General features: G+C 47.5%; 2 protein-coding genes across 6 annotated transcripts; both read right to left on the minus strand.

Annotated features, from left to right (window-relative positions):
- Window positions 1-5,549: 5,549 nt before the first annotated feature.
- On the minus strand, window positions 5,550-13,042 carry PIGO (phosphatidylinositol glycan anchor biosynthesis class O; the record flags this gene model as incomplete). 5 transcript variants are annotated; one of them, XM_080670376.1, is made up of 11 exons in its annotated part: window positions 5,550-5,867; window positions 6,022-6,092; window positions 6,731-6,948; window positions 7,161-7,367; window positions 7,993-9,517; window positions 9,773-9,952; window positions 10,145-10,304; window positions 10,623-10,746; window positions 10,932-11,075; window positions 11,670-12,213; window positions 12,959-13,042. In XM_080670376.1, 10 exons carry the CDS (start codon window positions 12,178-12,180, stop codon window positions 5,738-5,740), a joined length of 3,270 nt encoding a protein of 1,089 aa, XP_080526502.1. In that variant the 3' UTR covers window positions 5,550-5,737. The 5 variants fall into 5 exon arrangements, with proteins under 5 accessions (XP_080526502.1, XP_080526504.1, XP_080526500.1 ...); XM_080670378.1 differs by having other exon boundaries at window positions 10,932-11,103; window positions 12,959-13,016; XM_080670374.1 differs by having other exon boundaries at window positions 11,670-12,181; window positions 12,959-13,014.
- Window positions 13,043-15,739: 2,697 nt separating this feature from the next.
- Window positions 15,740-19,015, minus strand: STOML2 (stomatin like 2). The gene is made up of 10 exons (XM_080669922.1): window positions 18,888-19,015; window positions 18,547-18,684; window positions 17,988-18,087; window positions 17,792-17,850; window positions 17,599-17,700; window positions 17,309-17,443; window positions 17,035-17,179; window positions 16,825-16,904; window positions 16,461-16,589; window positions 15,740-16,013 (listed from the first exon to the last, which is right to left on the minus strand). Exons 1-10 carry the CDS (start codon window positions 18,930-18,932, stop codon window positions 15,876-15,878), a joined length of 1,071 nt encoding a protein of 356 aa, XP_080526048.1. The 5' UTR covers window positions 18,933-19,015; the 3' UTR covers window positions 15,740-15,875.
- Window positions 19,016-19,540: the final 525 nt, after the last annotated feature.

Here is a 19,540-nt window from a genome sequence, read left to right on the forward strand (position 1 = left end):
AAATGAAAAACTCTTATGCTACAAAGACACCATCAAGAAAATTCAACCACAGCCTGGCCTGCGTGGCTCAGTGGTTGAGCTTCCATCTATAAACCAGGTCATGGTCCAATTCTCGTCAAGGACACATGCCTGGGTTGTGGGCTCCATCCCCAGTGTGGGGCGTGCAGGAGGCAACTGATCAATGATTCTCTCACATCACTGATCTCTCTCTCTCTCTCCCCCCTCTCTCTGAAATCAATCAAAATATACACTGAGTGGGCAGATTATTATGGTCTCTGAATGCATAATAATCTGGCCATTCAGTGTATATTTATATATATTAGAGGCCCGGTGCATGAATTTATGCATGGTTGGGGTCAGGCCAGCCTGGCCAGGGGGAGGGGACATGGGCAGTTGGTCCGCCTGTCTGCTGGTCAAACTCCTGGTTGAGGGGACAATTTGCATATTAGCCTTTTATTATATAGGATATACACTAAGTGGCCAGATTATTATGTGTTCAGAGATCATAATAATCTGGCCACTCAGTGTAAAACAAAGTGAAAAACCACCATTCTCCAGAGCATTATCCCAATCCATTGAGATTCTGCTTCCTGGCAATTGTTGACAGTTTGGCTCAAATAAACTCACAAAAATTCTTTACAGGTTTAAATGTTTTTATATTAACAAAATTCTCCTAAGAGAAATGAAAAGACTTGTATGCAAATGCTCATAGCAGTTTATTCTGTTGTTGTTAATCCTCACTGAGGATATGTTTTTTTTTTCCCATTGATTTTTAGACAGTGGAAGGGAGGAAGAGAGACACAGAAACATCGATGTGAGAGAGACACATTGATTGTTGCCTCCCGCACAGGATGGAACCTTCAACCAAGGTACATGCTGCGACCTGACCCTTCAGTCCTCAGCCAGGGCACTCACAGCAGTTTTTAAAAACATATTCACAATAGCTTTTAAAAACTGGAAATAATCCAATGTCCATCAGATCATAGCTATGCATTGGAATATATGACTCAGCAATAACTAGGGGCAAAAAGTGATAATGCACCAACAGGGATGAATCTCACAACCTTATTCTAAGTCAAAGAAGCCAAACCAAAAGACCATTATTGCATTCCATTAATATGAAATGTCCAGAAAAGATAAATTATAAAGACAAAAAGAGTGGGATTGGGGCTTGATTATAAACAAAGGCAGGGAATTTGGGAAGTGATGAAAATGTTCTAAAACTAAATTGTAGCACTTGATAATAGTTTCTTACATATGAAATCAAGAGAACAACGTGGCGCAGAAACCGGTTTGGCTCAGTGGATAGAGCGTCGGCCTGCAGACTGAAGGGTCCCAGGTTCGATTCCGGTCAAGGGCATGTACCTTGGCTGCGGGCACATCCCCAGTAGGAGGTGTGCAGGAGGCAGCTGATAGATGTTTCTCTCTCATTGATGTTTCTAACGCTCTATCCCTCTCCCTTCCTCTCTGTAAAAAATCAATAAAATATATTTAAAAAAAAAAAAAAAAAAAGAACGTGGCAAAAGAAAAAATAGAATGAAATGAACTTCATCAAAACTTTAAAATTTTATTTTTATGTGCTATATAAATAGGTTAATTAGCAGTATAAATCAATAGTAAGGCTGCCAGTCTCCTTCAGACAAATGAACAAACAAAACTTAAAAATTTTGTGCTTCAAAGGACACTGTCAAGAAAATGAAAAGAGCCCTGACCGGTTTGGCTCAGTGGATAGGGCGTTGGCCTGTGAACTGAAGGGTCCCAGGTTCGATTCCAGTCAAGGGCATGTACCTTGGTTGTAGGCACATCCCCAGTAGGGGGTGTGCAGGAGGCAGCTGTTTGATGTTTCTAACTCTCTATCCCTCTCCCTTCCACTCTGTAAAAAAACAATAAAATATATTAAAAAAAAAAATAAAAAGATGACCCACAGAATAGATAGAATATTTTCAAACCATATATGTGATAAAAGACTTATATCTAGAATATATAAGCAATGCTTATAACTCCATGATAAAAAGAAAAGCCAATTAAAAAAAAAAAGGATCTGCTTGGCCTACATGGCTCACCTCTGAACCAGGAGGTCAATTCTCTGTCAGGGTACATGCCCAGTGTGGGGCATGTGGGAGATAGTGATCAATAATTCTCTCTCATCATTGATTTTTTTTTCTCTCTCTCCCTTCCTCTCTGAAATCAGGAACATATACATATATATATATATATATATATATATATATATATATACACACACACACACACACACACACACACATATATACATACATACATATGTATATGTATATATATATGTATATATATATAATAAAATAAAATAAAAGGTGCAAACAACCCAAATGTCCATCAGTAGATGAATAAACAAAATGTTCTATATCCATACAATAGAATTGACCATAAAAAAACAAAGTACTGATTCATGCTGCAACATAGATGAACCTTGAAAACATTAGGTTGAGTGAAAGAAACCAGATGGTAAAGACCACATATTATATGAATCAATTTATATGAAATATCCAGAATAGGCAAATCCACAGAAACAGAAAACACATTAGTGGCGGTCAGAGGCTGCGGGCAAACAGGATTAGAAGTGACTGCTAATGAATAAGTGATTTCTTTTGGGGGTGATGGAAATGTTCTAGAAATAGTAGTGACGATAAGACATTGTAAATGTACTAAGGGCCAATGAATTGTACACTTTTGTTTGTTTTCAAGAGAACATTTATTGCGTAAATTACAGAGGTAGAAAAAGTAATTCCTAGAAGAAATGGGCTTAGAAAATGAGTTATGGAAGTAAAGGAAGGGCCCCTGGAGCTTGGGAGAGTGGAAGCTGGTAACCTGCCTGGGGCAGGGAGTGGGAAGGAAAGCATGGGGAGTACTCCAGGGAGGGAGGGAGTACACTGGGTCCTCCATCCTAAGGGTTTTAAGGATGGTTTTAGGAAAGGTCATTTGTTAGGCACCTGGGGCTTTCCATCTAGGTGACTTTCTGTACCTGGCTCATTGTCCTTGCTCTGCTCATTGTCTGTCTAACTGTATACTATAGTAAGACCCCCTGCCTTTCCCTAAGGCAGTGGTTCTCAACCTTTCTAATGCCTCGACCCTTTAATACAGTTCCTCATGTTGTGGTGACCCCCAACCATAAAATTATTTTCTACAGCAGCGGTTCTCTACAGCAGCGGTTCTCAACCTGTGGGTCGCGACCCACAGGTTGAGAACCGCTAGCAGTGTCGCCTAAGACCATCAGAAAACACAGATATTTACATTACGATTCATAACAGTAGCAAAATTACAGTTATGAAGTAGCAACAAAAATAATTTTATGGTTGGGGGGTCACAACATGAGGAACTGTATTAAAGGGTCGCGGCATTAGAAAGGTTGAGAATCACTGCCCTAAGGGAAGATCTGAATTGTACACTTTTATTTTTTTCAATATATTTTTATTGATTTCAGAGAGGAAGGAAGAGGGAGAGATAGAAACATCAATGATGAGAATCATTGATTGGCTGCCTCCTGCATGTTCCTTACTGGGGATCGAGCCCTCAACCCGGGCCTATGTCCTTGACTGACTCAAACCCGGGACCCTTCAGTCCGCAGGCTGACGCTCTATCCACTGAGCCAAACCAACTAGGGCCAGGCTGTGTACTTTTAAATGGTTAATTTTATGTTATGTGAATTTTACCTGAATTTTAAGAGAGAAAATTGGTACTATATGGATGCATCTTGAAAACATTATGCTGAATGAAGAAGTTAGTCACAAAAGGCCATACATTTTTATGAAATGTCAGAATTGTGGTCGCCTAGGGCTGGTGATGCAGAGGGTAGGCATGGAGGGTAATAGGAAAAAGTATCTAGTTTCTTCGTGGGTTGGTGAAATGTTCTAAGACTGACTGTAGTGATGGCTGTATAACTCTATGAATATACTAAAAATCATTAAATTGTACACTTTAAATGGGTAAATGTTATGGTAAATTGTACCTCTGTAAAGCTCTTTTTTAAAATAAACACAATGGCCCTAGCTGGTTTGGCTCAGTGGATAGAGCGTTGGCCTGCAGACTGAAAGGTCCCAGGTTCGATTCCGGTCAAGGGCATGTACCTTGGTTGCGGGCACATCCCCAGTAGGGGGTGTGCAGGAGGCAGCTGATTGATGTTTCTCTCTCATCAATGTTTCTAACTCTCTATCCCTGTCCCTTCCTCTCTGTAAAAAAATAAATAAAATGTATTTTTAAAATAAACACAATTAATTAGTGTGGAATGGGCTCTTTGACGTCAAGTAAAAGGCAGGGATACAAATTTTTAATAGTATAAATCAATGTGCTAACAGGTCTTTCTCTAAAAGAATCTTGTAGATGTTTCGGGAGAAAAGGAAACAGTGGTTGGCAGATCAGATTATCTTTAGGCTCCAGGGAAGGGGGCTCCCTACAAAGAAAAAGCAGAGGCGGGGATGTACCTAAAATCCTTCCCCTGGGTCTTGAGATGGAGAAAAGGTCTTTATTTCTTTTCACAAAGACATTGTCTGCTCACTAAATGATGCCTGGGAGTTGTGTCCACCAGATTGAGGGGACTTTTTCTAATTTCATCTTATAGGCTAGTTGGGGCCTAACTTCTCCCCTGGCATTATTAAATCTATCCCTGCCAGGATCTAATGTCCTATCCTCTAATTGCATGAAACAGTACACACTTTTCATCATCTTCCTATTTGACCTTTATAGCACTAAGGACTGTTGGCCATTAATAATTAGGACTCTTCCTTTAGCTACCATAGCAGTGAATGCCTTTACTGCACAAATACTGCTACTCAGTTTCTCTTCTTGTGTAAAGGTAGATGTTATCCCACAATTTTAACATCCATTCTTCTTTCAGTGGTCTTATCTCATGCTGTCCTGAGTACTCTCAAACCTCAAACCCCAGTCCTGACCCTTCTCAGAGCCTGTTCCTCACTCTTTTGATGGACATTTCCACAGGGATTTCATGTCGGCACTTCCACATGCTACAGGAGTAGTGAGGTGGATGAAGGACACAAGAGATAAGTATGAGGAGCATTAGATTCATACAGTTTTGGCATCAAGTTAGGAATAATCAACGGGACAAAGTAGAATGCTTTAAGTTGGGCAAGTAGGTCTAATAAAAGGCAACACTGGTTGGGAAAGTAGGGAGGCCTCCACAGAAGTGAAGGGCAAAGGGTGTTCTGGGATGAAGCACACAGTAGAGGAGAGACAGCACTACTCAGGCTTTGCACAGTGAAAGTCTGTGCTCCAAGATGCCTGGGCTTGTCTTTTCAGCCACTTTTTCACAGTCAAAGCATGACTTGGGAAGAGCTGGGGGAAGTGAATTCATACAACTGCAACTATTTCCCAAAGGTTCTTAGGTACAGCAGATCTGCAGAACTGATCCCATCCGTGCCAGGTGGGATCAGTTCTGCACTCCCGCTAGCCCATATAGGACAGTGGGGGCTTCCCTACATCTCAGACACACTCATTTATATTATTTTATTCCACTTTGGAGACCACCCCCAGTCCCAAAGATTCATTTAAAACAGGAGTTAAAGATCAAGCCCCACTATGCTTTTTAATTATAAAATAATAAAGTCCCATATGCCAGTAGCTCCTGGCTGCATGGTGGTAAGAGGTGTGGCTGAGCCTCCTTGCAGATGATCCAGTACCCTTACAGGCCAGACTAGACTGTTCTCCAGTTCTTCCCATAGCCAGGAGTCAACACCCACAGCCTAAGCTACCTCTGCTGGGCCAGAACTAGCTGTTGGAACCAAGAGCTCACAGCACCATCCACTCGCATCACCAAAGCTAGGCCCAGGAAAAGTCCCACGCTGCTCACAATGAAACCCATGGCCTCAAAAATGAACCTGTAAAGAAAGGTGGAGAATATCAGGGGACACTGAGAGTAGGTCTAGAGCTTTTTCCCTGCTGAGGTAAAACCTTGTCTACCCTGGATGTTCATTCTTTGTTCCCAGTTTCACCCTCCCCAAGACCTCTATGCCCCAAGAAAAATCCACTCACTTGGGGGCGAACACCTTCCAGACCATGAGATGCCTGCGGAGGATGGAGGCTGCCAAAGCACAGGCCAGAATCTGAGGGAGGAGAGGAAGAGTCAAGTTACTTGGGAAGAGGAGGAGGAAGCAGGTCAAAGAGAGAGTTGCTGTAGGCCCCTGTGAAGAATGAGAGGAGTAGGAAAGTAGTGTGTGCCAGTGGGGAAAAAAACTTAGAAGATCTGCAGGCTTGGGCAAACACTTAGAAGATCTAATTCTTTGCCTGGCCCCACCATGACTCACTGGGTGATCTTGGGCCAGCACTATCCATTTGTGCTGCTAACACTCAGGCTCTAGCTCCCAGGGTGGAGGAAGATGTCACAATCACACCCCTGCCTCTGAAGGAAAGGAGGATCCATGATCACAGCTTGGGAAAGAATCCTGGCCATCACTTCAGTTTTTCCAGTCAGAACACCAATGGAGTAATCCCAAATGCAACAACAGGGTCTAAATCTAGCTTGTAGAGGGGAAACAATCTTAAGTCTAGGATTAAAGACATACTGTATAGGTTCAAATTTTAACACTGCCATTTGAGGTCACTAACCTTGGGCAACCACTTCATTTATCTGTACCTCAGTCAAGGCTCTCTCCCAGGGTTTTGGCAAAGTATGAAAGAAAGAATGTGATGTACACACAATGAGAAAAGGTCATGAATTTCATGATCTCTCCCCTGAACCCACCTGAATACCAAGGACAAAGAGGTACTTGAGGCCCAGCTGCAGCAGTGCTACATTGAAGTGGTGAGGTGCATCCCGGAGCCGCATCTCCATCAGTGGCTCCACCTCCTCCTCCTCAGGCCCAACTCTGGCCTCAGCTTCATTCCCGTGGGGCTGCCGCCTCTTCTGGGACCCTTGGCTCTCACACAGGAAGGGCCAGAGCAGAAGCAATGGGCAACCTACTGTCTCAGAGGAAGGCAGGGCAGAATCAATGGAGGACCCAGGGTCTAGGCAGCCTGGCCCTCAATCAGACTAGTTCACTCAGCCTCCAATTAACATAGGTCAAGGGGTGCCAGAGATCCAACAAAATTACTTGTCCCCACTCAAATCCAGGGGGTTCATTTCCTTCTACAAAGCCAGAGTAAACAATGGAAGCAAAGGAGTGAGGAGGTACCTGCAAAGAGGAGGTGGGAGGCAAAGGTGTTGGCTCCCACCAGCAAAGCAGGCAGCCAGGTAGAGGAGCCATGACCCTCTGGGAATCCCACGAAGGCTGCGTGCCAATGGATGGTTGGAAAGACAGGCTGGTGACCCGTGGAATAGAAGGTCTGTGTGGCCATGAGGGCCCAAGCAGAGACTGCCTGCCATGGCACAATAAAAGGACCTGGGGAAAGAAACATGCCTCTTTATAGTCATATCCCATTTCCTAATCCATAGCCTCCTGCCCCATGATCATATACTACTACTACTACTCCTACTCCTCCTCCTCCTCCTCCTCCTCCTCCTCCTCCTCCTCCTCCTCCTCCTCCTTCAATGCTAATTCTCATACATACATATGCCCATTACCCCAACCTCCTATCGTCAATATTCTGTTATTCTAATTACCTCTGAGACACAAAGCCCCATTACTCTAATCTGAACCCCTCTGTGGTCAATTTCTTCTCTCTCTCATATACACATAGCTCACTATGACATTATATATGGGTAATTCACCACTCCCATGACTGGAAAATCAGAAAATGCACTCATGAGGATGCAGCATTTCCTTAAGAATGAGTCTTAGAGTACTCCTTATCTCCGTCCTTCCTGAACCCTGCTGGCCCTCAGAGCCAATGGTAGGAATCAATTAGCTTGGCTATAGCAGATAAGAGAGATCACAAAGACCCTCCCAACTGTGTGAGGTATGAGATCCTGTGTCAAGGTGAAGAACCTGAGGATTAACATCAGCCTGAAAACAAACTCATATCCCTATTGTCCTTGGATGAATCAGGGCTGGGATATGTATTTACCAGGGGTAGTGATGGGTATCCCAGCAGCAAGCAGATGCAGGAGAAGGAAGCTCTGCAGAAACAGAAGCAGGAACACAAGGCTAATGCGCTCTGCATGCAATAGCAGAAGTGGGAAGGCCAAGAGGGTGAGGGCCGTGACCATAGCAGCTGAGTAGACACTCCCCAATTGATAGGCAGCCACAGTCAAGGGACCCTGAGATTTGGTTCTCTCCAGCCGGCCCCGGATCTCCTCCTGCATATGTCGGTAGATTTGAGGAACCACATAATCCAGGTCAGCCTGAGAAGTGGGGGGGCCTGAGAAGGGAGTGAGGACAGTCCTGATCCTTGGAGCACCCATCGTAGCCTTTGCCAGCACCGTCACAGGCCTCCAGAGCAACAGCAAGAGCCCTGAAGCAGCCAACCCTGCAACAGCCCTAGGCAGCACAACTGATGCACCAGCAACCAGGGCTCGGAGACGTGGGGGTGCTTCATCTGCTCCCGATGCCAATGCCCAGTAGGCAGCAGTGCCGAGTACCATTAGGGGCAGCCCCCAGCGCACAAAGAGCACAGGGGGCTCAGGGCTCTTGAGATTACCGTAGCGGCGAAGCCACAGGCGCACAGCAGCTAACAGGGCCACCAGTGCCCCCACACAAACTCCATACCACAAATTCTTGGCTCGACCACCCACCATGGACGCCAGGGGACTCAGCCAGGGAGAGGAGTGGCAAGCAGGTGTCTCTTCAGGGCAGCGATGAAAAAGCCCAGCTAGCCTTATACACAAAAGCAACCCAACTCCAAGCCCCAGGGCATGCGTTCCCTTGTGCCCTGAAGGGCCTGTTGGAGCCGAAAGGCCAATGCGGGGTATTGTGAGTAGCTTAGATGGCAGCAGCTTGCCCTCCCAGTGAAGCTGGGCAACTAGGAGCAAGATAAGTGAGCCCAAAAGGAAGCGGATGGCCCTGGCCTCAGCTACAACAAAGCTATCAGAGAAGAAAGCAGCAAAGCGAATGAGCAGAAGTAATAGAACAGGCCTGGGAATGGGAAGCAAGGCTGCAAGAGGCCTCTTGGACCCCCAGCCAGCCCAGGCTTTCCATAGAATATGCAGGACTGAACCCATTGCAGCCACAGCCCCTAGAACCACTGGATCCAGCTTCAGCTCAGTAGTTGCCAGAAGGCCAGCACACACTACAACCCCAGCCAGACCCCAGGTCACGGGTATTAGGAGAGGGGGGAGGTGAAAGTCAGGGGATGTTGCCCACTGGGCTATCAGCAGGCAGAGAAAGCAGGCAGCAGCCAAAAGAGCAGCACCCCCTGCCATGCGGACCAGAGAAAACCGAGCCCAAGACTCAATGCACATGGCCCGAACTCCCCGCAGGAACTCCTGCAGCTCAGTAATCACAGTCTGTAGTGCTGCCTCGGCCCCCTGGGGGCTCTGCAGAAGCCGTAGGTAGTCAGCAGAGGCCTTGGAGAAAAGGTTATTCAGCCGATGAAACTCCTTAACTTGGAGGTCCTGTGCAGCAACTGAGTAGGTGTGAAGAAATCGAAATACCTAGCAGGAAAGATCAGAGGCCAAAGGGCACAAATCAGATATTAGGACAGAGGCAAAGACAGGTATTACCAAAGAGGGTACCTAGAAATCAGGGACCCAAACTCTGTCCAGGACAGGGGGGAAGGGAAGGATAATGGAAGGAGGACATGGCTATGGAAGGTGATATTAAGACTAAACAAAGGACTAGAGTGGGTCATTATGCTTCTCCCATGTCGGTCCTAGTTCTGTAACCTGGAAGCCCAGCCCATTACCTACCTGCTGGGCATTGAGATAGAGAGCTGTAGCTTGGGCCAGAGCAGAGGAATGAGGCTGGGAGTCTTCAACCGCTGAGAACAGCTCAGCCATCACCTCCCCGATGTTCCCAAATGGGATGGGCAGGCCCAGCAGCAGGGCCAGCGTAGGCACAAGGCTGATTTGAGGAACTACCTCTGGCTCCTAGAGGAGAAGGACAGGGGTCAATAGGTTCACCACAGAGCTGAAGTCAGTGTTTGGGATGGCAGACATAGGGTGCAGGTAGGAAATGAGAATGGGGGATGCCAAGAGGTCATCAATTTGAGGCCTAAAATAGAGGCTGTTATCATGACAAGGGTTCAATACCTGGAAACCAAAGCAAAACTCAGGCCTCACCTCTGGTGGGGGTCGCAGGAAGAGAGCTGTGGGACTGTACAGGAAAAGTGCAGCTGAGATCTCCAGCTCACTGTCCCCTCCGTGGTCCCCACTCTTGGTCATCCCATGGTCCCCAATCACCACCAGCAGTGTGTCATTCTCCAGACGTTTGACAATTCCCCTGGGGGCCAAGAATGTGTCAGGGGGTAAGGATGGATAAAGATTTTTCTCAGGGGCCCATTCACCCCCAGCCATAATTTCTATTATTAGGGCCTAGAGAGATACCTCTTCAGTAATAACCCTACTGCCCAAGGCCACACACTGAACAACTCAAGATGGATGAGACCCCTAGCTTCAGAAAATGGCCTAGAGAAGGCAGATCCAACCAGGAAAGAGGCTCCAATGTAAGGACTTTTTCTCTTGGGACCATATGCCCTGAGATTCTCAGAAACAAACCCAATCTCCCAGCCAATCTCCCAACCCAAAATCCCACACTCACTGGATCACCTGGTCCATTTGACTAAGTTTCTTGGCCATTTCAGGGTGGTGAGGTCCATGCTTGTGACCACAGTGATCCACACCCAGGAAGTGAGCAATCAGCACATCCCATTCACCACTGTCCACTGTGAAGGGGAGAAGACTGAGCACAGGGGACTAAGGCCCACTCCCCAAACCCAGCCAGGTTCTGACGCTCTATGTCCAGAAGCATCAAGCCCAGGCCATTGCACCCATTGGAGGCTCAGAATTTGAGGACTGAAGCAGCCCTCCCAGCCCCCAAACTCAGGCCTGCCTCTGGCCCTATGCTCACTGGTTGGGTAGAGATGTTCCATGATGCCATTGTCCACCGTGTGTAGGTCTCTGACATTGAAGGAGGAGAAGAAGAAAGCTTGGGAGAAAGCTCCAGGAAAAAGATCTTTCCAGGTATCATCTCCCATGAAGACCACACGCCTTCCTGCAGGGGCATGAGAGTGGGTCACAGCCTGAACAGGGCAGGGGAAAAGAGGAGAGGAGGCCCTTTAAGAACCCATCAGAAATCCCAACCATGTACTTTAAGGCAAAGAAATTCCATCCAGCAAGTCTTTACCCTTCAAAGTCTAAAATTTTTCTTCTGCCAGAAAGCTTTTCCTAATGACCATACTCTCCACCCAGACCTCTCACTCCTTGTTCTCACAAAAAGTTCTGCCTGTTCTGTTTCTGGCTATCTCTGCTGCTGCTTTTCCTGGCGTGTCTTGCTTTTTCCAAGTCAATATATGGATAAGGCCTGCCCCTCTACTCTTTCCTCCACACTTGTACATTGTCCAGATCCACATCTCTTCGTCTCTCTCCTGCTCCTTTACTGAGAGTGCCCCAAAAGTAAAACCATACCCCATGCACATGAGAAACTTCGGAAGGGCAAAGCTCCCTGCATTCAGGAACCTAGTCTCTTTCTCCTCTTCTCCCCACCTTCTCCTCCCAGCATTGTCAAGCATGCAGCTAGACACCCCAAGTTCTTCTAAAGAGGAAACCTGTCAAAGTACTTCTAGCCTCCAAAGAGGCCTAGACTGACCTGCACTGGTGAGCTGCTTAATGAGATTGTCTTCCACTATGGCATAGCTGGCAAAGTTACTGCCAGCATCAATAAAGGTAGGCAGTGAGCCAGTGGTGAGGGCCTTAAGGCGCTGCATGGTGGTAGTGGGAGGATCAGCCTTAGATTGGTAGAGCCTGGCATGGTGAGGTTGAATCTCCAGGATCCTCTGCAAGAAGCCCAATTTTCCCAGGAAGGGCAGGGAGACAGAAGGCTCCCCAGGAACATGTGAGCGCTGTGGCTGGGCGAAGTCAAATCTCAGAGCATCTATCAGCACCAACACAACGCGGGAGAATCGGGAAGCCATCCAGCAGGCCCCGGGCTCCCCTTGGCTCCTCCATGGCAGAGGCCCAGGTCCTGGGGGCTCTTGACAGCTACTATGGTTGGTGAGCTCCAAACGGGTGAGCAGGAAACCACTGGTGAAGAGGGCAATGCCAGCGTAGAAGAGGAAGCAGACCCAGACCAGGAAGAGCAGCACTGAGATCTTCTGCATCCTAGTGGTGGTGGCAGGGCAGAGAATGCATCACTGTGGAGCAAAGAACCATTGGGTATTCTGGTGCCTCAATACAAAGCCCAGCTAGAATCACTTCCTCTTGGAAGCCTTCCTGAAGATAAAGCAGTTCCATAGGCAACCTAATGCACTGTTCCTCTCCACCAGTGATACCAGTGTTTCTGAAGGTGAGATCTGTAGACTATGGGCATCAACCTGGAGTGGCAATTAAAAAAATGTTTATTTCCTGGCCCCCACCCCAGATCTACTAAATCAGGATCTTTGGGAGTGGGGTATAGGATCGCACACATACTACAGGAGATACTAATGATGAAAAACAGTCCACGAGGGAAAACTTATTCCAAGTGGTAGACTGCTCTCTGACAGCCCGTTTCTCCACCTCCCCTTGCCAACCTCAACACCCCTGGGGTGGTCAGGGCTCGCAGCCTCAGGGGAACCCTGAGGGACAGGCTGACGGCGCCGCCAGGCAGGACCGAGGGGACGAAGGGGAGTAATCACACTCCGCTTCCGGAAACCCAGGATCGCCAGACCAGGGCTTGACCTCCTCGGTGAAGCGGGTCAAAGCCGGTGGGGTCTGCAGCCGGTTGGGCCTCGCCGGGAATCCAGTCGTCCCAACGGCTCTGCTTCCTCTTGTGGTTACTCGGGCTCCGCCTGGGCACCCTAACCCCAGTACTGGGCACCTAGGCTGCGAGCTGGTTGGAAAGTTCCCTTTCTTCGAGGAGAGGGAGTTTATGAGGGGGTCTCGTAGACCCTAGCTCACCTTGAACGGCGCCCGGAAGTGCATCGGAGGCGCCTGGGTCTTGATACCACAGACATGCGCGCGCCGAACAGAGCGGCCCGCGGGGCCACATCGCCATCTGCCGGCGCCTACGAGCAAGTTCGGCAAGGAGCGCAGGGATGGCGAGAGGTCGAGTTTAATGTGAGATTATTTAGGAGAACTGGGTACAAGAAACAAAGTTAGGCAAGTTCAGGGAACCACTGTCCATTCTTGGTTAAGACTAAGAGCTGAGTCAAACCGCTTAAACCCTAGATCCTCCACTCCCTGTCATTATTGGGTGTTAGCTCATCTGTAAAATAGGGATATATGGTATTTGCTTTCCCCTTTTCCCTTAACTGACTCCAACTGATAGCTTTTATTATTCTCCCTCTCCAAGTCTCTCACTGAATCTTACAACTCAATAAAAGGCAAATAATACCACCTAAAAATGAGCTAAGGATTTGAATACACATTTCTCCAAAGATATATAAATGACCAATAAACACATGAAAAGCTGTTCAACATTAGCCATCAGGGAAATACTAGAGATACCATTTCAAATCCACAAGGATGGCTATAATAAAAAAGACAAATAACAAATATTGGTGTGGATGTGGAGAAATTTGAACCCTCATATACTGCTGTTGGGATGGAAAATAGTCTAGCAATTCTTCAAAAAGTTAAACATAGCATTGTCATATGATCCAGCAATTCCACTCCTAGGTATACACCTAAGAGAAATGAAAATATATATCCAAACAAAAACTTACGTTAATGTTCACAGTAGCATTATCCATAATAGCCAAAGGTGAAACCTACCCATATAGCCTTCACTAATGAATGGATAAACAAAATATGGTATATCTATACAATGTAATATTGTTTAGCCATAAAAAGGAATGCTACGTGGATGAACCTTAAAAACATTATGCTGAAAGAAGCCAATCACAAAATAACACATATTACATTATTCCATTTATATGAATTTATAAATCTAGAGAGATAGAAAGTGACTAGTGGTTGCCTAGGACTGGGGGAGAGGAGAGTGACTGCTAATGGGTACAGGGTTTTTGTGGCAGGGTGGAGACGAAGGAGCAGTGATGAAAATGTTTTAAAATTGTGGTGGTTGTAAAACTCTGAATATACTACAAATTACTGAATTTACACTTTCAGTGGGCGAATTGTATTGTATGTGAATTACATCGCAGTAAAACTACTGTTAAAAGCCAAAAATCTCCCTCTGGCTTTTCATACCAGAGTAGAACCTAAGTTCTTGTGGTGGCCCTACACACCAGCTCCCCACTTCCCTGATTCATCTAGGAGTTGCTTCTGTTTCCTTAATTCTGTTCCATCCAGTACAGCCCCTTTGCTCTTCCAGTTATAAGACAGAGATGCTCTGCCTCAGGGCCTTTGCCATCCATCTCGTCAGCTTTATTACCAGATGCCCAAATTTACTCCCAGATTCCTCTAGTCTCCTTATCTAAATTCAAATATAACATCAGTGAGGCTTCCTGGAACCCTCTACTTAAAATTACAGAATGCCCCACCCCAAACTCCCCATCTTCCTTCCCTTCCTTAGCACAACTCACCAGCATCTGAAATACTATACATCTTATTAATGGTTTGATCCTTCCAAACAGGATGTAAGCTCATTGAGATCAGAGAATTTTTTCTTCATTACTATATCCTTGGTGTCTGGCATATAGTTGGGGTTCAATAGTTACCAAATGGATAAATGAATAAATTCTAAGTCAGAAATATGTCAAATTATCCCTCCACCTTCATCCTGATATTCAGGCCTCATCACCCTCTCAGGGATCACTGAAGCAGCCCTCTTTGTCTTTCCAGCTTCCATTTCTCCTTCAAATCCCGTCCAGATTGCAGCAAAACAGCTATTATCTAAAACACTAAGGTAGTTACCTAAATCTTCTTAAAATTCTTCATGAGGGAAAAAACCTTCATGGGCTCTCCTCCCCACTACCTTAAAGGTAAAGTCCAAACTCTTCAAGACTCCATGATTTGGACCTTGCAATACAGTCACATCCCTCTAACAGCCCATCTTTAAGCCACAGCAAATGACTCTGAATGTTCCAATTTCTCTGGAGCTGTGGGCCTTAGCATATTCTAGCCCCAAACCCTAGCTTGGTGAATGCATTCATCTTCCCATCCTGAACTCAATGGCAGAGTTGGCAACTTTACTACCCACATGCTGACATGCTTTTCTTTCCAGTATCTCTCAGCCAGAATTTTCCTCCATTACAGCCCTTATCACTTTGTATCTCTGTCTGCTTCCTTGTTTGTCTCCTCTCCCTGACCTGGTATTCTGTGAGACCAGGGGCTGCTGAGTCTCAGTTGTTTTTGTAAACCATGTCTAGCACTGAGCTTGGCACGTTGTAGAGAGCATTAAATGTTTCTGAATACATGAATAAGTGTCAGTCTCCCTGAAGATCCTTTAAGCATTCAGCAGTACTACCCTGCCAGAGCAATGCTCTTTGCCATTAAAAATCCCCCCAAACACCTGCTCAAATTCACAGCCCAACACTTGGCAGGAAGGAACTATACTCCCAGCTGGCAGTTCAGTTAACATGTGGCTTAATCCTTCCACCCTATCCCACAGCTTCTGCTGAAAACAAAAGGGTGATTTTCTATTATGTCAGATTCATTCTTGCTCACAGAGGATTGGCTTCCAAGACCTGAAAGGACTAGAGAGTGGGAGTGAACATCCAAGGAAAACAATAATGATTTTCTCAACTTCATTTCCCAATCAGAGAGGACAGTTTCTGGTTTACCACTGGCCAGTTTATTACATGATTAAAGTTCAAATAAAAAAATAATAACCAAATTCTTAGCAAAGAGGCTAGAGCCAGAGTTAGGGAGTGCTGCTTCTCTGTCCAAGCCTCTTTGGCCAAGCCCAGCTCCATTAACTCAGCTTGACTCGATCAAGTTCCTCATCAAGACTTGCATCTGTGTCCTGGACATCTCTGCTGTTCCCACGGGAGCCTGAGTCCTGGGATCCTGGTACTGGGGCTTTGGTGAGGGCCCCATACACACCCATGGCCTGAGAAGAGGAAGAGAGAGCCATTAGGACATACGGCAGAAGGCAGAAGGTGGGGCTGTGGTTAGTTGGCTTGTTTTTCCTTTTTCCCCTCTCTCAATAGTCAGTCTTATAAGCTCTGGAGTCAAGTTCTAGGAATTTTACAAACTACCAGAGCAGGGCCACCCTCAGAATAATATACAAATATCTGGAAAAAAAAAAAAAAGTCTTAAGAGCTTCCCTATCTCAAGGGATGAGGGGGGTATCTCATCCTTAGAGATTCATATCTACAGGAAATGAAGGGAGGTCTAGGTCTCAGGGCACTCTGAAAGCCTCACAAGCATGTCAAACTCGTAGCCAGCAGGCCGAGAGTTTGACATGCTTGCGTATGGTATCTAAATGGTGCTGGTGGTGGTAGGGTCTCAATCTCTGGCATTGGTGCTTTGTGCCAGATCCTCAGGGCATGCTAACCTGAGCCACCATACTGGTGACATCACTGGGGTTGGAGGGCAGCAGGATAGTGTTGGAGTCCTTGGCCAGTTTGGAGAACGCGCTGACATACTGCTCAGCCACAGTCAGTGAGGCTGCTGCATCTCCATTCTGTGGCCACAGGAGGGATAAAATCAGAGATCACAGACTTAGAGAAGGGTATAGGGTGGGGAGAGGGAGTGGAGAGGAAAAGTCAGGTTCCTGGAAAGAGGATATGCATATCACAAGAGATCATATAATCTGGCTCAATAAAACCCACAAAGGCAGGAACTTCTCCCAAGGGTAGATAAGAGAACCTTTTCCACTGTCAATTTCTGTCTCCCACTCCCACCCAGGGGCCTCTCACGTGTTGTGTCAGAGCTGCAGCCAGGATGCGAATAGCTTCAGCTTTAGCTTTGGCCTTGGCCAGAACTGCACTGGCTTCCCCTGGAAGAAAAGAGACAGAACTAGACCCATGAGGTCAGGGTGCCCCTCCCCGCCCCCCAAGCTCCTGTCCCAGAACCAACCCTCAAAGACCCATGCCCTGCTCTTCCCTCAGGCTCTACCCTCTGCTGACCTGCTGCCTGATTTATTTGTTCAGCCTTTTCTGCCTCAGAGGCCAGGATCTGTGCCTGCTTCTTTCCTTCTGCCACATTGATGGCTGACTCTCGGGTCCCCTCAGACTCTAAAACTGTGGCTCGTTTCCGCCGCTCTGCCTCCACCTGGAATCCCCCAGCAACACCAATCAGAGTAAAACTCCTATACAGACCTGCAACTGTACCCATCACAATAGGGAAGGGAATCCAGGTTCCCATACAAGTAGAGCATGGGAAGTCCTCCCTGGGCCCTACCTGCATCTGCATGGACTCTTTCACGCGGGGCGGCACATGGATATCCTTGATCTCGTAACGGAGGCAGCGGATGCCCCAGCAGTCGGCAGCCTGGTTGATGGCATCCACAATGTTAGCATTCAGAGACTCCCGCTCCTGGAGGAAGAGAGGTGTAAAAGAGGTATAAGCCTCAACCCACTCATCAGGGGTCTAAGCTGAGAAGGATCTAGGATTGATCTTGACTCCCAGAAAGGACTGAAGAGTGCCAAGCCTATGTCTTCAAACCCTAACTCTGGCTCAGATCCCCTTACCCGGAAGACTTTGTCCAGAGAGAGTTTGCCAAGCTCTGATCTCATGGTTGTCTGAGCGAGCTGGGTGACAGCATATTCAGGATCCTCCACACCGTAGCTTGCCTGAAAGGAATATGGATAGTGTAAGAAGCTTGGGTGCAGGATTTTAGTGAGGAGAGCAAATCAGGAGCTGAATAAAGCAGAAAAAAGATACCTTGTAAGGATCCATGATGCGCAGGTAAAGGACTCCATCGATTTGCAGAGTTACATTGTCTGCAATGCAGGAGCAGGAAAGAAAAGGAGGAAGGTCAGACTTCCAGGTCCCAATCAGCTCTTTCTCCTAAGCTCTGGGTCTCAAGCAACCACATCCTAATGGCCTCAGAGCACCCAAGTCACCCTGCACCCCTCACCGAGAGTCACAGCTGACTGCTCAGGCACGTTGATGACAATTTCCTTGAGACTCTGCACATATCGGATCCGGTCTAACACAGGGATGAGAACGTTCAGGCCCTGGGAAGAAGAGTCATGGGTCTTCAGAAGGATGTAGGGTTGGTATCCAAGCTAGGCCTGGAATGGGTAGGGAATCAACATATGGACATGCCCAGAAAAGCAGAAGGCTGGGGGTGTCAATGGTAGGGAAGCCCAAGAGAATAGGAATGTGAAGCCTGTCCTTTGAATGGATGGGAGAATCAAGGGATTGGGCGCCAGCAGAGTATCTTTCTCCTTGCAGACGGGTGGAGCTGAGAGTGGGTAGGAGAGATTCCCGCGAATGGAGGATGCTAGGGCAACAGGAAGAGGTGGGAACATGGTTATGACGGTCAGCAGCCTGGGCTCTGCCCGGTCTGGCCTAGGGAGTTGCAAGCCAAAGGTGAGGGCAGGCCCCAAGGAGGTACTCTCATCACCACCCTCGCAATGTCGTGAGGGAATTGGGAATCAGGCTGGCCCAGGATGAGCAGAAGAGGTTCTCACAGGCTCCAGGATGCGGTGAAATCGGCCCATTCGCTCCACCACCCAGGCCTCCTGCTGCGGCACAAAGAGTACCACGGTGTTTCGGGGCAATCCTGAGGAGGCACGGCGCGGCGCGCGGCCAGAAGCCTGCAGGGAACCCTGAAGGGAAGACGAGGGTTAGCGGAGATCCCAGCCGGCTGGGCGCTTGTTCGGGAGGCATCTTCCTACACCACCGGAGAAGGGCTCACGTGGGGACCATGACCTCTGACCCCAGTTCTTTAAACTTTGAATCCCTCTCCTTCCTTGATAAGGACCCGGGTGATCTCTAGCCCAACCCTTGGAGGAGGCTGCCTTGTTCCTACCCTCAGCAAAAGGGCCCCAGTGCCCCGCGCCGCGCGCGCCAGCATTTCCCACGGCCGTGGAGACCTCCGGAACCAACGAGATGCGGAGCAGAGCGGTCGCTCTAGACTAGAAGGCGGACCTAAGCCTTTTTTCCTCCAGTAGTTCCACTTCCCCGGATGTACTTCCGGTCGTCTCTTCCCTCCCTCACGCATTTCATACTCAGCCAATCAGCGTTTACTTGGCAGAAGCGTGCTTCAAGGTGTTACCTGGGAAACGCAGACCTAGAGAGAGCCCAAGAGTGGAGCTTGTTATGGTTCTCGCTGATCCAGCTCAAGATCCTGGACGCGGTGACCAAAATGAAGGCTATTTTCCGTGTGCTGGTGACCCAGAAACACCTCCCACCGAGGTCTTACCCCCACAAGAGAGAGACAGTTTACCCTTCTGAGCTTATAACCGCATTCATCTGTCACCATAACGACCAGGGTATTGGAGCTGACTCGTAGCCACGGTTGCCGGTTGCCATAGTGACATTCTCTGGCAGTCCTGCTGTGATATACCCAACCCCCCCACTGGGGACTGACCCCATTCCTGTTGCCATGGTGACTGGGCCTAACATTGTCCGGTAATTGGACTGAGGTTTCCCCCTTCCCTTTTTTCCCAAGGCACCATAGCT

Source organism: Plecotus auritus (genome assembly GCF_963455305.1).
Source record: "Plecotus auritus genome assembly, chromosome: 5".
NCBI classification, from domain to species: Eukaryota; Metazoa; Chordata; class Mammalia; order Chiroptera; family Vespertilionidae; genus Plecotus; species Plecotus auritus.

Coding starts and splice junctions, on each gene's coding strand:
- STOML2 (XM_080669922.1), bottom strand. CDS start 18,932: ATGCTGGCGCGCGCGGCGCGGGGCACTGGGGCCCTTTTGCTGAGG. Junction 17,180..17,308: donor AAGAGTCCATGCAGATGCAG/GTAGGGCCCAGG, acceptor GGGGGATTCCAG/GTGGAGGCAGAGCGGCGGAA. Junction 16,590..16,824: donor CTGCAGCTCTGACACAACAC/GTGAGAGGCCCC, acceptor CTGTGGCCACAG/AATGGAGATGCAGCAGCCTC.